The 10,290-nt window shown below is 49.7% G+C and overlaps 2 protein-coding genes across 2 annotated transcripts in view; one reads left to right on the top strand and one right to left on the bottom strand.

Annotated features, from left to right (window-relative positions):
* The window catches only part of TXNDC11 (thioredoxin domain containing 11), a 58,983-nt gene extending 52,000 nt beyond the window's left edge, over window positions 1-6,983 (top strand). Inside the window, exons 11-12 of the mRNA XM_011988106.1 lie at window positions 1,550-1,630; window positions 6,225-6,983. Coding sequence (XP_011843496.1) covers window positions 1,550-1,630; window positions 6,225-6,867 — 724 coding nt within the window. The 3' untranslated portion in view covers window positions 6,868-6,983. The remainder of the gene's footprint in view (window positions 1-1,549; window positions 1,631-6,224) is intronic.
* On the bottom strand, window positions 6,906-10,078 carry SNN (stannin). The gene has a single exon (XM_011988105.1). It carries the CDS (start codon window positions 9,994-9,996, stop codon window positions 9,730-9,732), a length of 267 nt encoding a protein of 88 aa, XP_011843495.1. The 5' UTR covers window positions 9,997-10,078; the 3' UTR covers window positions 6,906-9,729.
* Window positions 10,079-10,290: the final 212 nt, after the last annotated feature.

Consider the following 10,290-nt stretch of genomic DNA (forward strand, 5'->3'; position numbering starts at 1 on the left):
GTGGCAGCACGTGCCTGTAGTCCCAGCTACTCAGAAGGCTGAGGCAGGAGGATCACTTGAATCCACCAGGCGGAGGCTGCAGTGAGCCAAGATCACACCACTGCATTCCAGCCTGGGTGACAGAGCAAGACTCTGTCTCAGAAAAAATTTTAAAAAGTGAGCATATAGACCAAGCCTGCATAAGAAAGGGGGGCCTGATTAGCCCAGTGGAATTCTGAGTGGATTTTTACAATGTTTTAATTTTATAGTTTGTGCTTTCTTCGAAGTAAAAATCAGGTGAGAAAAAGCATTTAATTATGGAATATAGTGTTCTATACCACTTGTTTAGAAAGGAACACTAATGTTTTAGGTAGGCTGGCACAGGTGAGGCAGGAGTGTGCTGTTTTGTTAGTAAACTTTTGGTAAATGGTTTTCATTTGGTTATGCCTTTTGTTGTTGTTTTTTTGAGACAGGGTCTCACTCTGTTGCCTAGGCCAGAGTGCAGTGGTGCAGTCACAGCTCACTGCAGCCCCAACCTCCCAGGTTCAGGTGATTCTCCCACCTTCCCAAGTAGCTGAACTACAGGCATGTGCCAGGATACCCGGCCAATGTTTTGTAGAGACAGGGTTTCGCCATGTTGCCCAGGCTGGTGTCCAACTCCTGGGCTCAAACAATCCACCCACCTCGGCCCCCCAAAGTGCTGGGTTTACAGGCGTGAGCCACTGTGCCCAGCCTGGTTGTGCCATTTTTGAAAAAGGAAATTTCATCGTTTTGGACAAATACATGGCACTTACCCCACCCTCACTTCCCCCAGTTATGCTTTCTAAAACCTTCTGTCAAAGTAATGATTGAAAACATGTTCATCTTTTGTGTGCACTGTTTATGAATAGTAGCTGAGTAGCCCCTCCGCAAGGAGGATGCAGCCCCTTCCATCAAGGATGCTGTTGTGGCCCCATGTCTGCTTGGCCTGAGTGTGGGCGCCCAGCTGTGTGCCCAGCTCTGTGCCAGCTGCCCAGGGCAGGCCTCTAGAGCAGTTGCAGTTAGCTCCCACAGTGATTGAGCACAGGCTGGGTGAGTTAGTACACATGTCACTTTCTGTGTTAGAAAATTAATGTCAAATCTGCTAAGAAAATAGGCTGTTTTGGGCCTCTATCCAGATTTACAACATAAAGAGGGTATAATTTTCCATCTTCAGAGAGGCTTGATGTATTTTGCTCAATTATTTCCTTTCTTTTCCCAGAGCTATTCAGGGATTAAAATACTTGGCTAGATCCTGTCAGGTGAGGAGTGAACGACTCCCTAGGTGTCAGTGTGGCATTTTCTGCAAGTTCATTTTTACTTTCAGGACATTGCATTGCCACTCAGTGGAAAGCGTCCACATAGCGGAATGTTGCATGTCTTGGGAGTACCAGCACCCAGCTCACACCTGGTAGTATACTCATCGAGAAGGGGCTACCCCAATGTGGGGTGTAAAAAATGCACCAGGCTCTTGAAGTTATTTGAGAAGGTTCTTTCAAGTTGGCGTTTCTTGGGCTGATCTTCTGCCATTTCTCTTCTTCCCCTTTGCCAGGATTGACGTGTCTCAGAATGACCTTCCTTGGGAATTTATGGTTGATCGTCTTCCTACTGTCTTGTTTTTTCCCTGCAACAGGTAATGCCGATTTTTTTTCACTAGTGGGCAGTTGGGATTCTTTTGTGGAGGTCTGAAATTGAAATGGGTTTAAGATGTAAATCATTCATTATGTTCAAAAAATGTTCCCTTGGGAACCAGGCGCGGTGGCTCACGCCTGTAATGCCAGCACTTTGGGAGGTTGAGGCAGGCAGATTGCTTGAGCTCAAGAAGTTGAGACCAGCCTGGCCAACATGGTGAAACCTGTCACTACAAAAAATACAAAAATTAGCCAGGCATGGTGACATATGCTTATAATCCCAGCTGCTCTGAGGCTGAGGCACGAGAATCTCTCGAACCTGGGATGCAGAGGTTGCAGTGAGCCAAGATCACACCACTGCACTCCAGCCTGGAAGACAGAACAAGGCTCCGTCTCCAAAAAAAAATAGAGTGTCCTTAGGGGCATAGACTAAAAGGGTTGTAGTGTCAGGATGTTATGTGTGGTATGGATCTTTTAAAGGTGGTTCTTCTCACAGCCTATCTCTTACCAAGCTTGAATGTGGCTGTGAGAATTCTTAGCTTTTCATGGCCTATGTGAACATATGGAGGACGCAGAGACTGACAGGAAAAAAAGGCCCCATGTTTGTGTGGGGTAAAACAGCAGAGAATCTGTGGAGCTCTGCCTGCCCCAAGCCTTCCACATGCTTGTCTGTCAGTTGGCCTCCCAGCAGCTCCTCATCCCTCTCGTACAGAGGATAGGGTGGCTTTCTTACCCGTGGCACATCCTTGCCTCGGATTCCAGGAACCCTGCAAAGGGGCTTTCTCCCGTGCATGCAGACTGCTGTGAACGTCTGCCATGAGGTTGTCGCTTGATTTTTTCACGCTTGCCTAATCAGTATTCCAGGCACAGTTCTTAACAGCAACTGCCCCGAAAGCCCCGGCAAGCAGGACATGAACAAGGGGGAGCGGACTTCCATTTAGTGAACGTAGATGCAGATGCTTTAGTGGAAAAAGAAATTAACTCTTGGTCCTTTAGAGCCTAATACACTGGATGTTTGCTCCCTTTTTATAGGTTCCCTTTGGTTTTTAGAAAGTTTAGTCCTTTTGGGGACCCACTCACATGGCTTTGACAATATCTTCTCCCCAGGGAAAGTGTCTGTAGCATCATTTAGGGAGTTCCCTGGCTCGCATGTATGACGTTTGCTGTTTTAATTTCCTGCCTCCCTTTTGCGATTCAGCTTGTCATGTTTCTCTAGGAGAGTGTTTCCTTCGTATCTATTGAATCATTCCCTTGGTTTTTGCTTTGTATCTCAAAGAATTTTTGCTGGAATACTTCTGTGGTAGTAGGGTCTTGTCATGCACTAAAAACAGAATGTGACTCACCCTTTCTACTGCCGACTGAGTTGTGATGAGGCTTTTTCTTTCTAAGAAGTGTTTAAATTACCACATAGTCCAGGAATCATGGATATTAACACTAACAGTTTCATCTGTGTGGGACAGGAGTTGAGCATGTAGTTTAATGATGTATAATTTTTGAATTCCAAGCATAGTTTGAAAAAATATTAAAATCTTGGCCGGGCGCGGTGGCTCAAGCCTGTAATCCCAGCACTTTGGGAGGCCGAGACGGGCGGATCACAAGGTCAGGAGATCGAGACCATCCTGGCGAACACGGTGAAACCCCGTCTCTACTAAAAAATACAAAAAACTAGCCGGGCGAGGTGGCGGGCGCCTGCAGTCCCAGCTACTCGGGAGGCTGAGGCAGGAGAATGGCGTAAACCTGGGAGGCGGAGCTTGCAGTGAGCTGAGATCCGGCCACTGCACTCCAGCCTGGGTGACAGAGCGAGACTCCGTCTCAAAAAAAAAAGAAAAAAAATTAAAATCTTAGCACCCAGCACATGCCTTTTAATGAAGAAGTTCTCAGCAGCTGGCAGAAATGCATCTGTGTAGAGAGACATAGGCGGAACAGGTGGCAGGGCGGGGCATCATCTGGAGACCTGCGTCTGGGCTGAGTGACCTTCGTTCTTAGGCTGCCTGCTGTGGGAAACGTGCAGATGAGCGCATTTCTCCGGCCCCAGGCTGGGTACTTGCTGCAGCCCTCACCCTTGTCGTTTCTAAATCTCGAACATAAGAAGGCTGTCCACTGCTCTTTTAATGTAAGGAGGTTGGTAAACCAAAGCTTTATGGCTTTGGAATGGAATTTTTCTCATTTCCTAAAAAGAAATGGTAGAAGTAAAGTATGCTCATCATGAGCTGGTCCCAAGCGAGTGTTTGGTTTAGCCAGAAGGTAAATGGGCAAGCAGCGTGAGCTGACAGCTTGCAAAAGAGGAAATGGAAAAGGCTGTTTGATAACATGTAATAAGACCTTTTTCACTGTCCACCTGCTTATGCTATTTTTAGTGAAAAGAACATGAAATTGTATATTTACTGTGATAAAATAGAAACTAATGCTGTGTAGAGATGCTCACAGAGGGGAAAGTGTTGAGGTCTTAACATTGATGACTTCAGAGGAGTGAGATTGCAAATGATTTGAAGGTGCTGCTTGTATGTTTTTACATCTCTTGCAAATTGTCTACAAAGAGCATGTCCTGATTTATAAAAATCATGAAGGAAAAAAATGCAAGAGCTGTCCTCGGGAGGAAGAGGAAGGGGTGGGGCCTTGAGGGAGACATAGCCTTCCTGTGCAGAGGCGTCTCGGAGCCACTTGCTCCACCAAGCAGGTGCTCCTCCAGCCAGCACTTGCATCAGACTCTGTGTGACATTTCAAAATATAGGTGCTCTGACCTAGCCCTGGGCCAGGTGATGAAGGGGAGATGGGTGCCCCTGTCCGCCAAGAGACTCTGATGTGTCCCAGGGGAAGAATCACACTTTTTTAGCGGTGTACCCTGCCACTCCCTCAGGGTTAGAGGAGAGTTGCATAGACGTGGGGACCTCTTCCCACCAAACTTTCACATGACTGCTTTCCTGGCGGTAGACTGTTGACATTCTGTGTCCCTCTACTTTCCCAAAGTGTGGCAGCATTTTAGCATGCCCATTAGGGACATTCATGGAGAGTGCACCAAGACTTCTTAGTTAGCAGAGAGCATGCTCACAAATGTCATGTCCTGTATATGCCTGGAGGGTAGATATCCTGAGGGACCTTGGCAGCTTTTTCTGGGGAGTAATTCACCTTTACTCTGCCTTATAAGACCAGGCTTGTGCCGCAGAACGTGAGGGCAGGTCCAGCATCTGGTATTTTTCCACGGGCCCACTTGACAGGGTCACGATATGTTTTCAGTTGTTGTGGGGTTTTATTTTCTGTTTTTGAGACAAGGTCTGACTCTGTTGCCCAGGCTGGAGTGCAGTGGTGTGATTATGGCTCACTGCAGCCTTGAACTCCTGGGCTCAAGTGATCCCACCACCTCAGGCTCCCAAGTAGCTGGATCTACAGGCGTGTGCCACCTTGCCTGGCTGATTTTTTTATTTTATTGTTTATACAGATGAGGCCTTACTATATTGTCCAGGCTGGTCTCAAACTCCTGGCCTCAAGTGATCCTCCCGCCTCAGCCTCCCAAAGCACTGGGATTACAGGCACACAGCACCACACCCAGCTTTGTCATTTGAATGGCTGGGATGCCTCACTTGAAGAAAGCTTGTATGTTAAGAAAACTAAGCTTTAAAGGAGGGGATGGTTGAATGCTTACCCCAAAATTATAAAACAATTTACGGCCAGGTGCAGTGGCCCTGGGCAGCCAGGCTCTGGAGTCCCTGCTGTTGACTTCCATTCTGTTAATACCTGAGGGAGACAAACCCGGCTGCTGCCAGCCCACCTCATACCTAAGTGCATAAAGCTGGTAGTTTTGATCGATTGCAGCAAGACTGTACAGGCACAGGTAAATAGATATGTGAGACAAACATCATCAGATGATTAAATGACAAGTTCTGAAGAGGAATTTTCTAGATCTCTAGATCAGGACCTGGAACAAAGCTGTATGAAAAACCCCTTCCTATGTCACTTTCCTTCCTTGTTCTGTGCTCTCAGGGCCGGGCAGCCTGAATTCATAGTCCCTTGGTTGGGCTGTTTGCCAGGTATCAGGTTGCCAGGTATGAGCCAGATGTACCCGGGGAGTGGGGGTACAATCACCCCCAGTTGAGAACCCCTGCCTTAGATAATGTGTAATAAATGCTTGCTGAAGAAACTGAGTATCTTTGAAGTTCTTCCTATTTCTCTGGGCACTGTCAGTAGGCACAAGAGGGACATAGGTGGGACAATCCTGCTTCCCCTGGACGCTCTTCCTGACACAGCCGCTGGGCATCTCCCAGCACACAGAGGCCCCATGCCCGCACACTCCTGGGGCCCTGCATCAGTGGCTTTAGGCCTGGGCCTAGGAGCTCTTGTCTTTCTTGGAAGGTGTGGGTGAAGCTGAGCTCTGGCTTCAGGAACAGATAAGCCATCTTAATTGCAGAACGAGCATATGGGACAGCCTCAGCTTTGTAGAGAATTTCTTGCCCAGGCAACATTTTCCTCACTTTCAGTAAGTAAAATCCACAGAATGTCTTTTCTTGATGAGAAGTAGATGGCCTGGCCTCAGGTAGTCTGCTTTTGGACTAATTGTGTTGGTATGACTCCCGTCTTTGCTTCCTTTCCCTTTCTCTCCAGAAAGGACCTAAGTGTGAAATACCCTGAAGACCTCCCCATCACCCTTCCAAACCTGTTGAAGTTCATTTTGCATCACTCAGATCCTGCTTCCAGCCCCCAGAACATGGCTAACTCTCCTACCAAGGAGTGTCTTCAGAGCGAGGCAGTCTTACAGCGGGGGCACATCTCCCACTTGGAGAGAGAGATCCAGAAACTGAGAGCAGAAATAAGCAGCCTCCAGCGAGCACAAGTGCAGGTAGAGTCCCAGCTCTCCAGCGCCCGCAGAGATGAGCACCGGCTGCGGCGGCAGCAGCGGGCCCTGGAGGAGCAGCACAGCCTGCTCCGCGCCCACAGTGAGCAGCTGCAGGCCCTCTACGAGCAGAAGACACGCGAGCTGCAGGAGCTGGCCCGCAAGCTACAGGAGCTGGCCGATGCCTCGGAAAACCTCCTCACCGAGAACACATGGCTCAAGATCCTGGTGGCGACCATGGAGAGGAAACTGGAAGGCAGGGATGGAGCTGAAAGCCTGGCGACCCGAAAAGAGGTCCGCCCCAAGCAGCCGGAGCCCTCAGGCACCCCCCAGCTCCCTGGCAGTTCCCCTCCACCTGCCAACGTCAGTGCCACACTGGTGTCTGAAAGGAATAACGAGAACAGGACAGACTAACTTTTTAAATGATGTGAAGAAATCAGAGGTGAAAATTGTACATTGGGAATATATTTATGCAAATTTTATTGAAATTTATTGTAAATAAAGATTTTCTCAGTGGTCTAGAAAATCAACTTGAATGTCATTCAGCATTTATTGAAGAGAGATGACATCCCTTCCACTTATTGCACAAACTTGGTAGCTTTGAAACAAAAACAGTAGCACAGTCCGTTTGAAGATTTGTCCAAAAAATTAGTCCATATTTTAGTGGCTCAGTGTCAAGAGTTCCCTCCCTGTCCCCCCACTGTTGCTTCTGCAGTGATACGAAGGATGAACGCTTAATTTCTTGATTAGTCAGAAAACTTGAATGCAACAGTTGGGCATTCAGAAATAATTCAAAGAGAGGTCATAACCTACTAAGCCATTTGAATGTGGCTCTGGTGTCTATGCTAAAAAAAAAGCTATTGAAAAGTAAGAACAGTGAGAGCTATGATGTGGTTCACTGGTTGTACAGCCATTTTCATTTTCCTCCTGAAAACCCCCCCAGTGCCTCACTGAGCCCCTGACCTTCACCCAACACGGCTACCACGCTCAAATGGGCCTGATTCAAACTCCCAGGTACATCCCTGCCACCAGGGAGTGGGATCAGAAAACCTCCAGAAGTGAAACTGATGAGAAAGTGACATTTAATCACTTCAAAACTGAAACTTCACTGGCAAGGTCAAAACCATAGGCCAAGTCTGACAATCGAGCACTGGTCAGTTCCAGGGGTCAGGCTCGGAACCTGAAAATGCAGATCCTAGCTGCTCCTGTGTCCCTCGGGTGTGGAGGAAAGAAAAACAGCCTAGGTGTATGTGCTGGCTGCGGTGAGAGTCGAGGTAGAAAGCCTGGAAGTTCTGAAACGTGAGGGGATGGATCACACACCCGGCCTTTTCTCACTCACCAAAGCAAACCTTTTCCCCCATCTTCCAGTCGGCACCTTTGGAACTTCTGTTCTCCCTCCTAGACCTAGTTTCAGTGGCCCCAACCACACGTCCTGCCCACCCAGCCTGCAGGGCTTCTGCTGACATCACGCCTGCCCCGCCACCACCTCCTCTGAACTTGGCCACACCAGAGTAGCCAGAGGTGTTGCTTCTCCTGCTTCCTAAGGAATCTCAAGAGCCCAACTGAGGTGTTTCATTACTACCTTCTGCTCAGATGGCCCAGCCAGCCGTCCCTCTTCCCACCCCAAGCTCCTACTTAAATGTTTAAACCCCCAATTTAGGTGTATGCTGCTTAAACAAAGTCCTCCCTACTTCTCCCGCCCTCGGGGTTCCAGAACATGGATTCATTCAACACGTATTTTAGAAGAGGCTTAGGTGAGGCCAGAGGAGGTGCTTTCAGTCTGAGCAGGAGGCCAGAGCTCTGAGCTCAGGCATTAAGGGCCAGTGCTCTGTGGTTAAGCCCGGGCTGACCTTCCATCTATTACAGGGATGGCCGGCACGAGTCATGTTTGAATCATAAATAAAATTAGTATGTGCTTATGGTGGTGGGATTAAAAATCGAAGTGAGCTCACTCACTGAAGTGTACACAAGGGAGGCCTTGAAGACAGGCTGTGGAGATGCTAGCTCACCCAAGAGCCACCTGTGGGACAGACAAGCCCTGAACTTTACCTCTGCCCTGCCCCGGCTCCCTGCCGCAAGCACAGGCTGGCAGGAAGCAGTCTGGTGGCTCTTGTGGGAATGTGCACGCAAGAAATGTTCCCTGGGTCCTAAGTGCCTTCAGAGCTGGGTCAGGGGACTGGAGACCCACTGAGGAAAGTGAAGTTAGGACCCCACAGGCAGGCAGTCATCAGAGAGGAAAGGAAGCCAAGTGGTGTAAAAAGGTAAGAGGAAAAAAAGAAAAAAGACAGAACCTCAACAGTCCCTTCCCCTCCAGTGCAGAAAATAGGAAATACCAATACAAAACATACAACCTTTTCTCTTTGCTGGGCCAGCTGGGTTTCAGACCAAAAGTAGCCACCACAGGTTCTACGAGGACCAGAGCAATTTCAGCGAAGCCTGCACTCAGGATGGGGGACTCGGCATGCTGAAGACCAAAGCGGCAAGAAACTGCTCTGCTACGAGGACGCTGGCAGCCTCTGGGACACGTGCCCTGACTCGCCCTTCACTGGCTCCCAGGCAGGTCCAGTAGCTTCCCTGCAGTAACTCCACTCAACAAAACTGCTATTTAACAAGTGAGTCTATCTGGAGAAAGAACAGAGGGGTGTGGGGGGTGTGGTTCTTCTTCCACCCATGACTAACCAAGCAGAGATCACCCAAGCACCCCAACTGGTCAGCCACGAGACCCCAAACTGGCATCTCATTTCCTTGATATACACACAGACGGACACACATGAGAGACCCTTGCCGAGTGCGGCGTGGGCCTTTACAAGCCTATGACCCTCCGGGGTCTTGACTCAGCTTGTCATTAGTACAGCCAGAATCAAACCAGTCCTGTGTGCGCTAGATGATATTTTTAAAAATCAGCAAAAGGGCTTAAGCACGTGCTTCCAGGGGCCTATTTACAGTTCACAGGTTTGTTAGTTCACGCATTACAGTAGTAGCTCCATCAAAAACAGGCTCAGCTAGACATTCAAGTAACAAAAGCGCTACAGGGCCATGAGACCCAGCAAGGTCAGGCCTGCCCAGTGCCTGCAATGGGCAGCCTCACCCGGAGGCCGAGGCGAAGCCCAGGACAGCCAGGTCCCCGGGCATCAGTGCATGCGATGACGAAGCCCGCAGAGGCCATGCCAGCAAGTGTCAGCCCTTCCTCTCAGACAGCAGCGCGTCCATGTGGTTTTGCCCCTCCCAGCGCCTCTCGGCCGGCTGCAAACAGGACCAGGAGCCTCGCATCCTGGCTCAGCCGTGGACTTCCGGGCCGTTGGGAGTCATCAGCTTGGCCTTTCTCTCCACGCACGGTCCCTTGGCCGAATACTGCACCAGCAGGAAGGGTTCCTTGGTCTCCCCATCCCCCACGATGCTCTCCTCGTCCTCTGACTGGCTGATGCGCTGCAGCCGCAGGTAGCACCAGCAGCCCAGGATCAAGGCCCCCAGGGCCGCGATGGCAATGAGGATGACGATGACTGTGACCACGCCCGTGGTGGGGCTGTGGTCCATAATAGACATGGTCAGTGCTGGGGGCTTCCTCGGATGGAAGCGCTTTGGGGGTGGCCACTCAGTGAGGCTGGAACTCAGGCTGGACACGGGAGTCCTGAAAGACAAAGCAGGTTGAACGAGCTGCGGTTGGCACTAACACGTGGTCTATGTTTAATTGTTCTCAGACCTGCCCGTCCCACCCTCACCCTGCCAAAAAGCATACTGGCCGGTGTTCGAAGGTGTCTGCTTGCCCGTCCTCACCCAGCTCCTGCTCATGACCTTTGAAACCCCAAGAGTGCTGCTGCACCAGGCAGGCGAGTCACC

This window comes from Mandrillus leucophaeus, unplaced genomic scaffold (genome assembly GCF_000951045.1).
Source record: "Mandrillus leucophaeus isolate KB7577 unplaced genomic scaffold, Mleu.le_1.0 Scaffold323, whole genome shotgun sequence".
Lineage (NCBI taxonomy): Eukaryota > Metazoa > Chordata > Mammalia > Primates > Cercopithecidae > Mandrillus > Mandrillus leucophaeus.